General features: G+C 44.5%; 1 protein-coding gene across 3 annotated transcripts in view; it reads left to right on the forward strand.

The window, feature by feature from the left end:
* Nucleotides 1–18,611, forward strand: part of ADARB2 (adenosine deaminase RNA specific B2 (inactive)) — a 468,569-nt gene that overhangs the window by 283,606 nt on the left and 166,352 nt on the right. For 2 of the 3 annotated variants that reach the window (XR_010725610.1, XM_066232435.1), the window contains exon 2: nucleotides 12,338–12,424. The exons of the other annotated variant lie outside the window; for it this stretch is intronic. Coding sequence is in view for 1 of the 2 variants with exons in the window: in XM_066232435.1 (XP_066088532.1) it covers nucleotides 12,338–12,424 (87 nt within the window). In the remaining variant the exon portion in view is untranslated. The remainder of the gene's footprint in view (nucleotides 1–12,337; nucleotides 12,425–18,611) is intronic. 3 annotated transcript variants of the gene reach the window in all.

Consider the following 18,611-nt stretch of genomic DNA (forward strand, 5'->3'; position numbering starts at 1 on the left):
AATTCATATAAGAGATGAGAAATTAGCAAACTTCCAATAGCGCTGAAGAACACAGTACTGTTGACAATGAGTCCACTGTCAGAGTAAATGGAGGACAGTGTAACCTGCTGCAGGCTCTGTAACATCTTACCTCTAGTAGTCGAATGAGCTCAATTCAATACCTTAAGTAATAAAAGTAATGTTAGAGAATAAAATAAAAACAATACTAGATCCAATGGCCCTCAGGAATGCTAGAGGCAACAAATATCACTGTAAACCTGAAGGGTTGAAAAGAATGATTGTATCCTACGAGATGTGTGAGGTTAGTCAACATGATCACCAGTCAGTGCTAACTGAACTGAGTGTGTCACATGTTAGGCACCATGCCCATCTCATTTCATTCTCACATAGCCCTGTGCTTCTGATGAGGAGGATGAGGAGGGTGATATATAATAGATGGAAGATCACTGCAGAAACCCATATGAGAACAAACGCAGCAAGAGCAGGTGTGGGCAAGTAAGAAATGGCCGGGAGGAATGAATACTCTAGAGACCCAGGAGACCCACTTAACATGTGAAGAAAGGAAAACAGATGACTCAGAGTGACTCAAGGGCTTCAGTTTGGCCCCCTGGGTGGGTGGTAGCAAATAGGTCAGACTGAACATGCTAGGTCTTGACAGGAGACACTCATCCAGTTTGAACAGATGGACTCAGAAATGCCTCTAAAAACAATCCAGTATAATGTCTTGTCGGAAAAGAGGGATTTGGCTTTTGAATCAGAAGGGAGTTAGAAATTAAGAAGTGTGGCTGCCTCGAGGCTACGCACCTCCAAATGAGAGCTTCGTTAGTCAGGACGGTGACCTAATGCTTGATTGTCCAAACTGGGCCACTCTTGTGAATGAACAAATGTCATTAATAATTGCACCATATTTACAGGGACTGACTGAGGCTGGTCCAGGCACAGTGGGTAGACTAGCACTGAGCATCTGCTGGGTAAAGCAGAGCAAGGCAGCAAAGCTATGGAGATGCTGCTCACCAAAACCCCACCCTCACTATGCCCAGACTCCACACTCAAATGAAGAAATGCACCCCATAAAATAGAAAAAGATATTGTACATGTTAAAGAAAAGTTAAAGATACCTCTCACACTGGCCACCATCCAGGGCAGTGAATAGCACTCTCTGAAGTATACACCCAGTTCCCACAAGTTCCAGGACTTGGACAATAATGAACTACTATGGTGTGAGGAGTGGGGAAAGGATGAGTTATGAAGAGGAGGAGATAGCTATAGTTGACAGTTGGGCTCTACTTCGCTGTGATAGCTAGTGTATAAAAGAGCCTTATTTCAGGAATATGAGTGCTGGGTTAGTCAGGGTTCTCCAAAGAAACAGAACCAATAGAATAAGGGGTGGGATGGATTGTAAGAAATTGACTCACTTGATTGTGGAGTTTGAGAAAATCCACAATCTGCCATCTGCAAGCTAGGACCCAAGTGGAATAGTTGGAAGGTCTGACAATCCAGGGGAGACAATAGTGTAGATTCCAAGGCTTCATTCTGGGTCTGAAGACCTGAGAACCAGGAGAGCAATAGTGGATGGACATCCCAATCCAAGAGACAGGCAGAGTGAGAGTCCTCCCTTCCTCCACCTTATGTTCTATCCAGGCCCTCAGTGGATTAGATGAGGCTCACCCACATTAGAAAGGGCTATTTACTTTACCCAGTTCACCAATTTAAATGCTGATCTCTTACAGGAACACTAACACAGGCACACCCAGAAATAATGTTGAACCAAATACCTGAGTATCCCATAGCCTATAGCAGTGGTAGTCAACCTGGTCCCTACCACTCACTGGTGGGCGTTCCAGCTTTCATAGTGGGCGGTAGTGGAGCAACTAAAGTATCAATAAAAAGATAGATTTAACTATAGTAAGTTGTTTTATAAAGATTTATTCTGCCAAACTTTGCAAAAATCCGACATAAAGTACTTGATAAGTAATCATTATTATATGCTTTAACTTGCTATAACTCTGCTTTATAAACTTTATAAAGTAAAGTTACTTCCCTACTTTATAAATCACCATTACTGTGGAACCAGTGGGCGGTAAGAAAATTTTACTACTAACAGAGATACAAAAGTGGGCGGTAGGTATAAAAAGGTTGACTACCCCTGGCCTATAGCATCCCAAGTTGACACATAAAATTGACCACCACAAATACATGACTTAGTGCTTTGGAGCTTCTTAGGAACCTGGTAAGCTAGAGTGAGTGATCAGACACTCATGCAGCTGTTCACTGACTGACAAGAGTAATGATTTACAGTTGAAGCTTCTAGTGTAAAAAAGATGGGAAGTAATAGGGTATAGAATTGTAAAATAAAAGTATTTGAATTTAGCACATTTCCAAAGAAAAGAGAGCAGGGAGGTAAGAGGATGCTAAGCAAGGAGGCTGAAGGACCTATAAGGAACCAATGATTTTGAAGAAGGACTTTGGAGGGAAACACGTCTATAGCAGTGGTCTCCAACCCCCGGGCTGCAGACCGGTACTGGTCCGTGGGCCATTTGGAACCGGTCCGCAGAGAAAGAATAAATAACTTACATTATTTCTGTTTTATTTATAGTTAAGTCTGAACGATGTTTTATTTTTTTTAAATGACCAGATTCCCTCTGTTTCATTCGTCTAAGGCTCACTCTTGACGCTTGTCTCGGTCACGTGATACATTTATCCATCCCACCCTAAAGGCCAGTCCTTGAAAATATTTTCAGACATTGAACTGGTCCATGGCCCAAAAAATTTTGGGGACCACTGGTCTATAGAGACAAGAAATTCAAAACCAATGTAGGATTAGCACTTACTATGTGGAGACTTAAATTTTTCATTATCTCAGTGGTTCACTAACTACAGTCCTCAGTGGACCTAATAGGTCTGTGAGGTTAATGTTCATTTCGTGAGGTTGTCCAGCTTTGAGCTGGTTTTCTAAAAGAACGCCTGACCAAAATCACAGCCCGAGCATCTCTTCCAGACTTACTCGTAGACTCGTTGGTCCTCAGAGCCAAGTAAGCAATGGAAGCTCTCCATTTCAGCTTTAAATTCCCTGTGATTTAATCCATCACTGGAGCCCTTGGCCACCTGCTCTCTCTGACTGAAAACGCTCTTAACTCCCACAAACAGTCTGGCAATGGGAACAACAACTCACAGCATCAGAGACAAACATGATAAAGTTGTTCTTTTAGTCTCAGACTATTTGAAGCTGACCTCAACCTTGTCCCAGGTGAGAGACTGCCACTACAGACTGCTAAGAAGGAGAATGTCCCCAGACTGTGAGGAATTCCTATATGAGACGCAGTGCCCTTCCCCAAATTCGGAAAGGGGCAGTGTATATGGAAGTGAGTGTCATGAGGGTGATTTTGTGTGCATCAGCGTGTGAGGGCTGGCGAGTGGATAATGAGTTAAATAAAGCAAGAACACATCTATTTTCCCAATTTGAGACATGCACTGAAGAGATCTCTAATTTTTGCCAATTTCTTAACTTCCCAGAAAATTTTAGAATGCAATTACAACCAAAAACAGATTGCCACCCGGCCATGCATTTGGCATGTGGACCGTCTCAGAAGTTGTCTGTTGAAGGAGTGGCTCCAATGAATCTCGACTATACTGGTAGTAGAAGAAAAATCTTTTAGAAGAAGCTGCAGACTTTTCTGTCTGGTCTCAGAGTCTGGTGGCCTCAAATAGTGTAACTGCTGAACTCTGACCTTCTCACCTCACCACATTATCTGTTCCTGGGGTGGACCTTCTGTGCCCCAAACAAGAATCAGCATACAATCACGTCCAGGCTAGATGGTCGATAGATCTGAAACCACTCATCGTCCTGCATGACCTACTGTCCTAGCAGTAAAGTGACAGAACTTAAAGTAGCCCTCATACCTCAAAGTTCATGGAGGATGCTAAACCAACTTAGAAAACGATGTCATCCACTTTCTACATGTATCCATTCCCAAATGAAGCATAAAATGAAAATCATTTAGACTTGGCAAAGCCACTGAGTACATTGGCAGATAATGTGGAAAGCTATGAGTCTAAGTGAAGTCTTAACACACACTGTTGGATGTATTTTGTATTTAAATACACTTTCTTGCAAAGAGTCACCTTGCTCTGTCAATCACTTGTCAAACCATCGAGTGTTTGCCTGCCATTCACGTCAGGAAGAACACATAGAGCAATCTGGTGTAAGCTTGTTTGTTCTTAGGTTTTTCCCCCTTTACTTCCAAATTAAACCAAATCTCACTGTAAAGTGACATACATAGTCAAGCCAAAATCTCTATATGGTCTACAAGAGTGCTCATGATGCCACGATCATAATTTTATCAGAAAATCTACCCTGGGACATGTCCCAGGTTGGTACAAGAATATCTGAGTGCTGTGACTTTGAGGGAGAGCCGTCTAGGAGAACAACATGCCTTAGAAATTAAACCGTGAGAAAAGGATGGATTTCTTAAGACACCCCTAATTTTGCCAAACAGCTTATGAGAACCATGCTTCTAATTCCTATGAATTAGAAGTTGTATATTCACTTGTGGTTATTTGTAGCTCTCAGAGCTTTCAGGAGCTTACAGCAACCTTCACTTGCGTATTACTTCCTACACAATTGAGGAACTTTGAAGGGGAGTTGACAAGTCATATGTTCCCAGACTCCCTTTGGGTCTTTAAAGGATAAAAATGCACTCCTACTCTCTGGGAAGCAGGCAGCATGTGGGGCCTCATAGAGCAAATCTCATCAGTTCTTTCTCAAGTTTCAGTTGCCTAGAGTAGAAATACAGAACAATTAGTTTTGTTTTTTCTATTTTTCTCCTTTTCACTGAAGTCTATTCCTTCCTCCCTTACTATCCCTCAGGGATTCTCAGGCAGAGCTCATGACTTCAGATCATTCTCAATCTGTGAAACTCAACGTAGTCCAGATTGAAATGTAGCATCTCACAACCAGTCCCAAGCCCATCCAAGGCAGAGGGAAATAGGAGGAAAGAATCTCTGTTTAATTGTCCAAGGTTGCCGTGTGTTCACCCTGAGGTACGAACTGACCATTGTGTCCTCTCAGTAACCAAGTGTTCATTATCCCATGGAGCAAGTGTGAGGTGCTCTGAGGACCATGTCTGGGTTTCAGACTCATCTTAAAGGACATCTCTCTCTCTCTCTCTCTCTCTCTCTCTCTCTCTCTCTCTCGCCCCCACCCTCCCTCCAGCTCATTTCTTACAATCCAGAGTTTTACGTGCTTGTCTCCTGGGGCCCCCAATTCAGAGTCAAGTCCTATATTACCGCCTAAGGCTTCATACCCAAGGTAGTGGGGAGCCACTCAGACAGTGTCGCCAAGTTTCAGAAGTTTAACTAGGTCCTGGGGGACTTCTCAGAGCCTTTGCCCATGTTGGTCCTTTTGCCTTGAGTGACTTCCCCTCCCTTAACTCGGTTAACCTGTACTTACTCTATCAGCTCTGAACCCAGGCTGCCTGGATCAAAGATGGTCTGTGCTTAATCAATGGTAGATAATATTATTAGCTATTAGGTCTCAGCTAACCAGTCTCTTCCTGAAAGATGACTCCCTGACACGTGGTCCCCATGGCCTCTTTCTGCATTATCTCTTCTTAACCTCAGACCTTGAATTACTATGTGTGCGATTATCCACATTCAATAAAGATTTGTTCTCTAAATGTATTAGTCTACTCTGGCCAACATGAAAAATACCACAGGCTGGGCAGCTTAAACAACAGACATTTATTGTCTCGCATCCTGGAGGCTGGAAGTCTGAGATCAGGGTGTGGGCAGAGCTGGTTCCTTCTGAGGCCTCTCCCCTTGGTGTGGAGATGGCTGTCTCCTCCCTGCATGCTCACATGGTCATATCTCTGTGTGTGTCTGCATTCTGATCTCTGCTACCTACAAGACACTAGTCCTAGGGGATTAGGGCCCAGCTTAAAGACCTCATTTTAACTTAACTGCATCTTTAAAGACCCATCTTCAAATATAGTTTTATTCTGAGGTTCTGGAGGTCAGAGCTTGAACATGAATTTTGGAGGAGGGCACAATTCAGCCCTTAACAATGAAGGGATAACATAGTACGTGCTGGCAGCCTGTTCACTGGGAATCTTTCAAACCAAGTTCATGAGTTTCATCCATCTGGAAACTGTCCGAGAGATCTCCACCTTCTTGTAACAATCAAACCTTCTCATGTTATGAAGCTCAGTGCAGACTCAGAACCTTTTCCCACTGAACACCCCCGCGTGGTCCATAGGATGGCAGCTAGAAAACAGTGTTTTATATAATATGTGTTCCTGAAAATCTGTGAGAAAAATTCTTTACCTGTACTCCAAAACATTATTCCTTTCTCCTGCCTTCATGGAGGGTAATTATTTTTGTGCTTCCCAGCGTAGCCCACCTGTTCAAGCTGATTTGTGTTTGTGTTTGGGTAGAAGCTGCATTCGTTAACACATACCTGGGTTTGATTAGAATATACGGTTTTGAAAGAAAGTGGGTCAAGCTTGAGGGAGGCCATCTGTCAGAGTGCATCTGGGCAAAGAGAAAACAGAAGAAGGGAACTTATAAAAGAGGCTAAGGTTTGTAGCCCAAAGGTACCAACAGAGTTCTGTGGCTTCCGACTGTCACCTTCTTTTCGAGTTATGTAAATGCTCAAGACAGCTCAGCTGAGCTAGATGTAGAATGTGTGTGGCCTACAAAAGACAGACACAGGACAAAACCTGACTTTAAGTTGTTGAAATAAGGACAGAAACAAAATGCTCAAGGTGTGCAATTTCTTCAAATAACCTATTCCATGAAATATTTAGTGCTTTTCAGGAAGCAGAGTATAAGATCAAGCCCTTGGATATTTTAGCAATTAGTATGTTTTGGTTTAGTTTTGGTTTTGCTTTAGCTCATGAGTTTATTCATCTACTGAGGCATATCTGGGTTGCTTGTGAGTTCTGGCAGTTATGAATAAAGCTGCTGTAAACATTGCTATGCAGATTTTTGCATGTGGACATAAATTTTCAACTCCTTCGGGTAGTCACAGATAAGCTCTTAAATTACAGATTTTCTTAAAATTTCTAGCAAATACACTCTTTCACATGCATGGATTTTCTGGATAACTGACGTGTTTACACACCAAATGACTTTTTTTTAATTTTTCATCTTCCTTTTAAAAACTGTTTGATAAATTGTTTATAAACAAAATAGTTTGTGAAAGCAATGGCTTTCACAAAGTAGGCTCCAAAAATGTTGACCTTTCTACAATTTCTCAAGTCATCATCCTGGGTAAACTGAGTCACCCTGGGTTCCTGAAGCAGGTGTGGCTGGGCCTAACATTCGGAAGTCTGACTCCATCTCCCCACATTCTGAGTCTCACTCCCACCCACTAATTCTCTCTCCCTTGCTTGATACATACAATAGTCTTGATAAGAATCTGAGGATGGCTTATCTTTGAGATGGTAATTTTTCCTGTTAGACTGTCAAAACCTTTTTAATATATTTGAGCTTTCAAATCTATAAAATAAGCAAGAAACAAAGCTTACTTTCTTGGTAGATATATACTAGATACCTAGCATCCTCAATTTTCTTCACTATAGATTGAGTAACATTTTGTTCCATCCTTACTTTCCTTACTTTCTTTTCTAGATTAAATACTTTGATGTCCGTTTCTCATCATTTATTTTCTTGTTCACTCATGTTTTTCATCTTTTAATATCTTTAAATAATTGAAGTGTATTTCACATACAGCAAAGGGTACAAACTAAATGTGTTACAGGTCAGTGACAAATGCATACACACATGAAACTCATCTCAATCTAAACATAGAACATTTTGATCATGCCAGGAAGACCCCTTGTGCCTCTCCCAACAGTGAGCATGCTCAGAGGCAGCCAGATGACTGACTGCTTTCACCAGGAGTAGTTTTGCCTGTTCTAGAACTTTATACAATGGAGTTACATAGCACATTGTCTTTGCTCCTAGATCTTTTTGCTCAACATAATGTTTCAGAGATTCATCTGTATCATAAGGTATTTTAAGACTTCAATCATTTTTCTGTTGTTGATAGAATTTCATTGAATAAATGTAACAGAATTCATTTCTCCATTCTTCTGTTGATGGACATTGGGGATGTTTCTGATTCTGAGCTAGAATGCTAGAATGAATTGAAAATCAATTGATCATATAGGTGTGATTCTATTTCCGAATTCTCTGTTTTATTCCATTGATCTATGTGGCTGTTGAAAATGACTCTTGGTAGGAGGATGGCACTGACGCTGTCCTGTGCCAGGGCCGGTCCAAACTGGTTGCATTCTCTCAGGTCACTTTCCATCTGGTTCTCGTCATATTCTCTGGGCCACAGACACAAGTAGCTGAGGAGCAGGGACTGTCCAGCTACCTTCCCAGAAAAACCCCTTTCCTTCTTACAGAACCTACAATGAGAGGGCGAGGAGGCAGCCAGAAGTGCAGGCGATTCTGTTAACCATCTTCTCTCTGCATAACCCAAAACATACAGAATTGAGTAAAATAAAGCACAACCTCCATTTTTCATCAAAAACCTGTATGAACCAGAGTTTCATGAGATGGCTGTAAAAACACAAAGACTAGAAGTGGTTGAATATTGGGGCTCTGCTCAAGTTTGGATCAATTGGACACAGAAGTCAAACTGGCAAACATGAATAAAGAAAATAGCTATTGGCCTCTGGCCAGTTGGCTCAGCAGTAGAGCGTAGGCGCAGTGTGTGGAAGTCCTGGGTTCAATTCCCAGTCAGGGCACACAAGAGAAGTGTCCATCTGCTTCTCCACCCTTTCCCCTCTCCTTTTTCTCTATCTCTCTCTTCCCCTCCTGCAGCTAACGCTCCACTAGAGCAAGATTGGCCCGGGCGCTGAGGTTGGCTCCATGGCCTCAACTCAGGTGCTAGAATAGCTTCGGCCATAACGGAACAATGCCCCAGATATCCAGAGCATCGCCCCCTGGTGGGCATGCCTGGTAGATTCCGGTCGGGCACATGTGGAAGTCTGTCTGACTGCTTCGCTACTTCTAACTTTGAAAAAAAAATACAAAAAAATGAAAAAATAAAAGAAAATAACTATCAAAAAAGGTGCTGGCATCAAACAGCTTCTGTTGTAATTTTTCTAAATAAAAATGCAATTCCTCACTCTCTTTTCTAATGATCTTCTAAAGATGTGGTCCGTCCTTACTTAGAAACAACTTTTTATTTCATGAAGCAGCAGGGGTAGTAGAGAATAGTTGAAGCTTCAGGAGAACTGACTTACCAGATAGCGGTTGGCAGCTCCACTGGCTCCCTGTTCTGTCTGGGCTGATTTGTTTCAGCTGGCTTATGACATCTAAAATCCACCATGCTGGAAGAAAGAGAAGTAAGTTGGTAGGGCACGAAAGAGATAGGGTTACCAGATAAAGTATAGGACATCCAATTAAATTTAAATTATTTTTTTATTTTTTTTACATTGTAGTAAAGTATATAAAACATGAAATTTGCTATGTTAACCACTTTTTCTTTATATTACCTATTTTTAATATAGAGTTCAGTGGCATTAAGTACATCACATTGTATGCAACCATCACCACCACACTTCCACAGAGCTTCCTTATTTCCTGAAACTGAAACTTCTTCCCCACTTAGCAACAACTCCTCATTCACCATCCCCCAGTCCCCGGAACCCACCATTCTATATATTTTCTGTCTCTGTGTGTTGGGTTACTGTGGGGACCTCATATGAGTGAAATGATACAGTATTTAGTCTTTTTGTTTCTGGTTTATTTCACACAAGATGTCCTCCAGTTTCATTCATGTTGCAGCCTCTTGTAGAAGTTCCTTCCTCTTTATGACTGAATAATTGTCCACTGTGCGTGTATATAGCACATTTTGTTATCCATTGACAGGCACTTGGGTTGTTTGCACCTTTTAGCAATCATGAATACTGCTGCTCTGAACATTGGCGTACAAGTGTTTTGTAATCCTTGCTTTCGGTTCTTCTGGGTACGTACCCAGAAGTGGGATGGCTGGTCTCGTGGAGGCTGAGCCATTTTACATTCCCACCAGTAGCACAAGGGTTTCAACTTCACGTCCTCTTCAACACTTATTATTTCTTATTGACAATAGCCATTCTAATGGGTGTGAAGGGGCATCTCATTGTAGTTTTGATTTGTATTTCCTTAATGACTAATAATTTCAGCATCTTTTCATATGCTGATTGGCCATTTGTATTTCTTCTTTGGACAAATGTCTGTTCAGTCCTTTACCTTAAATCTAGATTTCAGTTAAAATTTTATTTTTAATAGATGTATGTCCCAATACTAGAATATACAAAAAAATGTATATTGCTTATCTAAAACTCATTTTTAACTAGGTGTCATGCATTTTTATTTAATAAATCTGACAACCCTAAAAAGCAAGTATTCTGATGGATCTAAAACAATCTTTAAATATATCACAATTTTGCTCAGGTGAGCTCTGAAATGGCTTAGTGTGTTTTTGTGGGTGTTGGGCTGGTAGCCCTGTTTTATTAGAAAATTGTAATTTCATTTTGAGATGCTCTAGACTAAATCATTTGAGCTTCACACTCTTTGTGTAATATTATTGGGCTTCCTTAATGAAATTATAACTCAAGCAAGAGATTTCATTCCCTGGTAGTAAATTAGCTTGGGCCGTGCAGGCTCGGGGAGAGCCAGTCCTCCCCAGCTTATTCTTCTTGTTCCGGGAATGAAGAAGGAGCAAGCGTTTTGTATTTGAGTTATTTATGGTTCTCTTTGAGTGAACGTTATATTGTTACCCGTCCCTACTGGAAACAACAGCTGTTAACAGGCTCCGGAATGAATTTCAATGTGAACTCCCCTGGCCTCTGGGAAGCTTGGCTAAAGAGAAAACAGGCTCATAATGGGAAGAAAAAGAGCAGGATTCAGGCTGGGGTCTGGACGCCTGCAGGCTAGCTGCATATAAAAACCACTAGTTACCAGTGTCCTGGGACATCACATTTAGACATTTGTTGAAACGGGAGTGCTAGCAACAGCCCTTCTCTCTGATGAGGGAGGCAGACAAAAGGTAGCCTGATGCAAATACTGGGCTTGCTGAACCCCCCCCCCCGCAGGAATCAGAGGAGACAGAAAGTATCCCACATGGCAAAGTAACCAAACCCCTGGTAACCAGGGCCCTGGGCAGCCTACCACAGGAGGAGCAGGAATGACTCTCTCGCAACTCTGGGTGAGCAAGGGTGACATTTCCAGCTACCATTTTTTTAAATAATGTGGCCAAGATTCTGATGGAATATAATGAATCATGCAGACCTGGGTGAAGGGGCCATGAGAGGCAAGAATCTGAGAACAGGGGAGGAATCTTCTGCAAGGGCATCAGTTCTGCTGTGGACAAGTGCTCCTAACTTCTGTGGTCAAATTTGGTCAGTGGAACCTCTAAAATCAGAAGCTTTTTCCCCTTACTAGTCATTATTTATATCTCCCAATTTATGTCCAATCTGTAATTCTTTGATCTCTGTTTAAGAGAGAAGTTGCTGAGACTATGGAAAGAACATTTTTCATTGGTCACGAGTGGCATTTCCTACTTGGGTCCATCCTCCCATCTGTCCTGTGCTCGGAGGTGTCCGGTTACCAGAAAGCCTACCGGTCCTACTTGACTCGCCCACCACTGGGGCTGCAGGCAGAGGGCACCCTGGGATTCCTTTTGCTGCCTCAGTGACAAGTTCTTGTTTCCAGGAAGAACTCTTCTGGGCGGGAAGCCCTGCACTGGTTCCCCCCGCGCCCCCCACCTTCCCACCGGTGTCTTCTCCTCTCCTGCTTCTTCTCCGTTCTTCTACTTCTGCTCAAATGCACATTAAGTGTATTTTACAACTTTAAGTCCATTTTGTTCATACATTCCAAGCTCACAAAACAAGTTCTCCACTAATGGGAAGAAATAGTCTTGGCTTTATTTGCACGATGCTCATTTAATTGTGGGAGTTTTCTACTTGCTTTAGTTGCTGTCTGTGAAATGACCTCAGTCTGACAGCCCTGCCCCATCCAGCATCCTGTAAGCTCATACAGGCTGTTGCCCTGGAGACGATTACTTCAAGTTGTGAGGGATGTGAAACAAGAGAAGGGGAGATGCCAAAAATAAGAAAAGAAGAAAGATAGAAATCATAAAGTTTAAAATTGAATGGAGAGGGGAGTTTGACAAAATGTTGTCAGAAATTCAATAAAAGACTGAACCAAAATGAAGTGGCTGAAGCCAAAGCGACCTTTCCACCTCCCTTGTCCAAACCCTCAGGAAAGAACAGATGAAAGCACTGGGTTGTTCTGAAACTGGATGTCAAAAGTGCGTTTCCTGTTCTTCTTTTCTCTCCAGACAAAGTAAGCATGTTGTCAGCCTTCATCGCTCCCTTCAAGCACCTGAGCCCCGGGGCCACAAACACGGAGGATGAAGACAATCTAAGTAAGCAGTCCCCTGTCCTGAAGAGTAGGGGGCCTCAGCCCAATGGCCCCTAAGGCTGAGACCCTGGGGGTGATGTGCGCTGGAGGGGACTATCTGGGCTTCCCAGAGCAGAAGGCTCTGCTCCCATCCCCACCTGGAATCCTGCCTTCACCTGGGTGGTAGAAAAATATTTGCAGTAACTGTGTGATTGAAAACTTAAGGGATTGTATAGTTTAAAAAAAAAAAAAACATTATCTTGGGCCATCCCTCCTCTTCTTTCCTGGGCTTTTCTCCTTCAAACAAAAATAAATAAATAAATAAATAAATAAATAAATAAATAAAAAGAAGAAAAATGAACACAGTTTGTACAATCATTTAACAAGGAAGGAGCTGGATGAGTGCCTGCTGCCCGTCGAAACATTTCTGGCATATGAAACTGGAGACACATCTAGCAGTGTGGTGTGGGCACTGGAAGACTGTCTTGGGGGAGGGGCCCTACACAGTGTCCCTGCATAGACACTGAGCAGTCAGAGCAGCAGGACTGGTGTGTGAGGGTCTGGCCGGGTCCAGCGAGCATTATGCTCACCTCTTGTTTGTAGCATATTGTCAGGCACTTAAACAAGGGGGTGAAGTGTTCCAGACCATATGAACACCTCTTGCATTTCAACATTACCTAACAGATGGGTCGCCTTCTCAGCCAGAAAGAGTTAGGAACGTGCTTGTTGTCCTGGGATGGGAAGGACATGGAAGGTTTACTGACAGTGACTAGGACTGTTGACCTGACTAAGAAGCAGTGGGGGAGAGGGGGAGAGGTGGGGGGTGTTGTACAGGAATACTGTATATTTGCCATCAGCTCTTAAAGAACACAGCACATATGCACAAATAGCCCCTTCCCAGAAAACATAACTAGCAACAAGATTGAAAACTGGCCCTGGCCGGTTGGCTCAGTGGTAGAGCGTTGGCCTGGCGTGTGGGGGACCCGGGTTCGATTCCCGGCCAGGGCACATAGGAGAAGCGCCCATTAGCTTCTCCACCCCTCCCCCTCCTTCCTCTCTGTCTCTCTCTTCCCCTCCCGCAGCCAAGGCTCCATTGGAGCAAAGATGGCCCCGCGCGCTGGGGATGGCTCCTTGGCCTCTGCCCCAGGCGCTAGAGTGGCTCTGGTGGCGGCAGAGCGACGCCCGGGAGGGGCAGAGCACCGCCCCCTGGTGGGCAGAGCCTCGCCCCTGGTGGGCGTGCCGGGTGGATCCCAGTCGGGCACATGCGGGAGTCTGTCTGACTGTCTCTCCCCGTTTCCAGCTTCAGAAAAAATACAAAAAAAAAAAAAAAAGATTGAAAACTGCGGTGACCGCCCAGATTATTCCACTAAAGCAAAGTCACAGGACTACGGGCTGTCAAACCAGAGCGAACCTTAAAGATGCTCTAGGTTTAGTCCTTTGTTTTCCAGATGAAGAAGGAAAGGAGTAGAGGAAGTCGCAAGGGAATCAAAACACAGCCTCTCGGCTCTCTGTTCGGGCCTATTCCTCAGCAAACACGTGGGCCAGAGGGAGTCGTGGACCGACAGTTGTTTCTGTTCTCTCTTAGTCTAAATTCGAACAATTCTGGAGCTTAGTCAATGTACTGATAGCTTGAGAAAGAAACTCTGCCTCCCAGCCTTTCCCACCAGAGCTGCAAAAACCCTGACTGAGTTCCTCTCTCCATGAGAAGTGTCTCTCTCCCCTCCCAACAGCTCACCCAGCCAATGACTTCTGAGCCCAGAGCAAGTCTGAAAGGAGAAACCGAGCAGGGGGCAAGACCCCTCATGCCGTCTCTTGCCCTGGGCTATGAGCATCACTGTTCAGACCCTCAGATCCCCGTTTCCAAGGCCGGGACAGTAACATAACCTGAACCATGAAATTGAGGTCAGAATCAAATAAGCTAGTGCGTGAAGACATCCCAGGGAAGGACCTGGGACATGGAAGTGCTCCATCAAGGTCAGCTAGCGCAGTAATTACGGCAATATTCCCTCTTTCAGCTTGCTGCCTAATAGAGAAAAAACTTACAGATAAAAATGACTTTTAATCATTTACTGCATGTTAAAATGCCTTTGAAATGCTTAGAAAATCTTATTTTCTATCAGTGGATTAGTCAACACTTTGCAATATATGCTGTTAATATACTTAGAAAACCCTGTTTCCACACACTGTTCAAAGACACACCTCCACGGGAACGTGCTTATCTTACTTAACACTTCTCACCCATATTAGCCGTGCAGCCCCTCAACTGACTGTCCCAATGTCCTCAGAAGACCGGAAAGGATGAGTGCAACTCCCCTGGAGGGTGTGTGTGTGTGTCTGTGTGTGTCTGTGATATGTGTATATTGTGTGTGTCTATATGTATGTTGTGTGTGTGATATATGTAATGTGTACTTGGTATGTGTGGTGTGGTGTATGTGATGGATGTTCACTGTGTGTGAATGTGTGTGTGCTGTGTGTGTTGTGTGTGATATATGTGTAAAAGATATGTGGTATGTATCCATGTGTCTGTGTGTAGGTTATGTGTGTGCTCTGTGTGATATGTGTGTGTAGTATGGTGTGTGATGGGTATTCACTATGTGTGCATGTGTGTACACACACATATGCAGGGAAGAAGGGTAGGTGGTAGAGGCAAGTGTGTCCTTGCTTCGAAGTCTCCTGTTTGTATCTATAAACTATGGAGCGAAGGTGTCTGGGTTGATTAAGATGAAGTTCCACCATTCAGGACCATCTGTCTCCTACATCCCCTGCAGCCCCAGCCCCGTCCCTCACCTCTGCTCCTTCCCTGGAGCTGAGCTCCAATGTCCAGGGCTGAACTGGGGTCAGGGATCGCCAGACAGAGACTCAGCCTGCGAGAGGACGGTGCCCATGAGCCCAGCCCTGGACGCCAGCCATCAGCAGGCTGGGTTCTAGCTAACAGTCAACCAGACGGCGCCACTTTTATAAGACTTTGTGTCTAAGCTGGTAACCCTAAAAACTTTTTTCTTCAAACAATGGGGGGAATTGTCATTGGCCCCAGCCCCATCACCTCTTTTTTGTCACTGACTCAAAGGTGTCACATACGGAAAAGCAGAGATGCCTAACCCCAGTCCACAATCTTTGTGTGGGGTCTGGAGGGAGGGCAGCCACCCACCACACTGAGATGCGTGGCAGGCTCAGCTCCCAGACCTCGTGAGACAAATCTTGAAAGGAGCCCATGTTCTCCTCCTGCAGAGCCTAGGCCCAGAGTCACCAGCGGCAGGCCGGTGTACAACCTGCACAGTCAGGATCTTGCATTCCACACTCCAAGTCATCAAGTCTGCCTCACTGGCCACCACAGCCACCTCTTTTTCATGCATCTTCTTACTTTCAAAGCATGAGAACCTTCTTCCTGCATGAATAGGGAACAGGCCACCCACCTTGTTGATGTCGGCTGGCCCTGTCTAATTAGGACAGGGTGGGTCAGAAGGCTGCCCTCTGACCTGAAGACACAGCAGCATCATTATTAGCAATGCAGTGTGATGAAATGTTCCCAGCAACTCAGCTACTGCAAGAACTTGGGCTATATAATAGCCAGGCAGACTCTGCCCTGGGGCCCGGGACGTGGAGGAGGCAGAAGCTCCTACTTAACACACAGAGCCTGCACTCACGTGGGGAGACTACCACAGTGATAGGACAGCCGGACCTCGCCCAGCAGTGGAAGGAGGCAGCCGCCACACAAACACAGCCCAGTAACTGAACTCAATTCTTAAAGGTGTATTTCACCTGGAAAATAATAGTTTAACCCCAGCCAGGACTATACAAAATTCCATTCTTTCTACCCTAAATGGTCGATAGTCACTTAGTTATCAGATTAAACTATCAGAGAGAGAAACCACATTCACTTAATGTTTATTACAGTGTATTATTATAATTGCTCTGTTTTATTATTGTTGTTAATCTCATACTGTGCCTAATTTGTAAATTAAACTTTATCATAGTTATATATGTATAAGAAAAAACATAGTATATATAAGATTTGGTACTATTAGTGGTTTCAGGCATCTGCTGGAGTTTTTAGGATGTATCTCCTACCAGTAAAGAAGAAATGACACTCTTTGTAAAACATATAGACTTTCCTATATGTCAGGGCTTTTGCTAAGCCTATTGCATGTGTTCCTTTAGTTTCAACCTCATAATAACCTTATTAGACAAGCGTTATTAAAACCCACATTTTCCATCTGAAGTAAATAGAGCTTGGGGCTTGGGCAGATTGAGGGACTTGCCCAAGGTCACACCTACATAAAGGACGAAGAGGACTTTCATCTCCCATTTCCTTGACCCCTGAGCCCGCAGAGTGCGCGCTGCCCCTCTCAGTCTTCCTCAGACTCAGCAGGCGGGGGAAACGAGCCTACAGGCTGTGTTGAAGGGAGCTGAACTCCTAACCTGCTCATTTGCAAAAGCCAGTGAGTAGCATTGTCCCAGAGGTTCCAGCTAGTGTACCCAGGATAGAGCCCCCAGGTCTGCATTTTTACCAGTTATTAGATATTGATTACTTTGGGAGGACTCTTCATGCCACAATCTGATGATCATCGTGTCTATGCCATGGAAAACTAATAATGACTGTTGTCATTGGATATTGAGTGTCGTGAGAGAGCAGAGCCTGGAGGCAAGCTCAGTGCAGGTGGAAGGGAAGTTTTGGACCATGAGGGCTGTTGCTCCAAGATAAACCTTCCTACCTGAAAAGGGAGCAGAGGTCATCTGATATGCCGGTCACTTTAATCACAGGCACAGGCTCCCTCGATCCCCACATTGTGAGAAATCAATAAGAAATTAGAGCACCCAGCAAGTTTCCAGGCAATCTGCTTGGAGCCTTTTGGCCAGGTTATTTTTTTCCATCTTTACATTCAATTTGAGAAACTACGTAGTTAATCCAATCTACTGCCCTCGGCCTGAAATACCCCACATGGCGAAGCCCCTGGCTCTGTGAACCCAGATGCATAATGACTCACAGAGGAGCTGAAAGTCAGCACTCAATACTGGGACATAATTATTCCAACAAAATAGTCTGTAAGTGATACCATCCACCTCTAACTTATAAAATGCTCAAGTTCACTCCTTTGAACAAAATTACCTCTGCAGACCGAACATTTTACAGGCGCAAACCCTCAGAGAAAATATTAACAGAGCTGCCTCACAATCAGGAGAACAGAGCACATGAACAGTTTCAGCAAACAGCAGCTTCAAAATGGATACTCTCACGACCAGTGGGAACACCCCCAGGACACTGATGGGGATAGCAGCGGGAGGCATCACCGAGACCCCCTGAGCAGGGAGAACACGCAGCCCTGGCCCCCAGAGAGCAGCCCTGCCAGTGCGAGGGCATCTCCCCAAGGCACCCGAGGGCCCAGGCACTTCTGGGCCTGAAAGAGTGCATTTCCTCATTACCATTCTCCGGCAGGCAGCAATGCAAGAAGATGAGACCACTGGGCCAGGGGGTCGCAAGGAAGCTTGGCTCCAGGCAGGCTGAGGGGAAAGTTCTCAGCATCTATTTATAAGCTGCAGGCTGGCTGTAAAAATCACCTCTAGTTTCCACTTGCCTCACAAGAGAAAACTCGTTCACAACCCCGCTGTACAGCCAACCCGAGCTCTTGAGATCCTGGTTCCCACGGAAAAAATCAAAGGGTATGAGGGGCCACCTGTGCGTGGCCTGAGCCCCGCCACCTCACCTCACACATCCACCCACACAAATGGTGCATTCTGAACTCTCAGCGCCTCGCTCTCTCCCAAAGGGCAGTCCTGTGAAAAGGGCAAGGAACGGTGGCATTGTTCTGTGCCCATAAACTCACCTTCACAGCAACAAGACACTCTCAGGGGGAAATCACATCTTGACCAGTAGTCCAACTGCAGCTCCATCTCTTTGAGTCTCAGTTTCCCCTCCTAGAAAATGGTGCCGTCACCCCCCACCCCCGGAGAGATGTGAGGAATAAGAAAGATGCCACGGGGAATGTGTGAGTGAGTGGGGCTCAGTGACAGGGAACAGCACGACCCACACAGTCTTCCTGGAGTGTTTTGTAAGAAACTGGGGGGGGCCTGACCTGTGGTGGCACAGTGGATAAAGCATCGACCTGGAAATGCTGAGGTCGCCGGTTCGAAACCCTGGGCTTGCCTGGTCAAGGCACATATGGGAGTTGATGCTTCCAGCTCCTCCCCTCTGTCTCTCTCTCTCCTCTCTCTCT

Source organism: Saccopteryx bilineata, chromosome 5 (genome assembly GCF_036850765.1).
Source record: "Saccopteryx bilineata isolate mSacBil1 chromosome 5, mSacBil1_pri_phased_curated, whole genome shotgun sequence".
NCBI lineage: Eukaryota > Metazoa > Chordata > Mammalia > Chiroptera > Emballonuridae > Saccopteryx > Saccopteryx bilineata.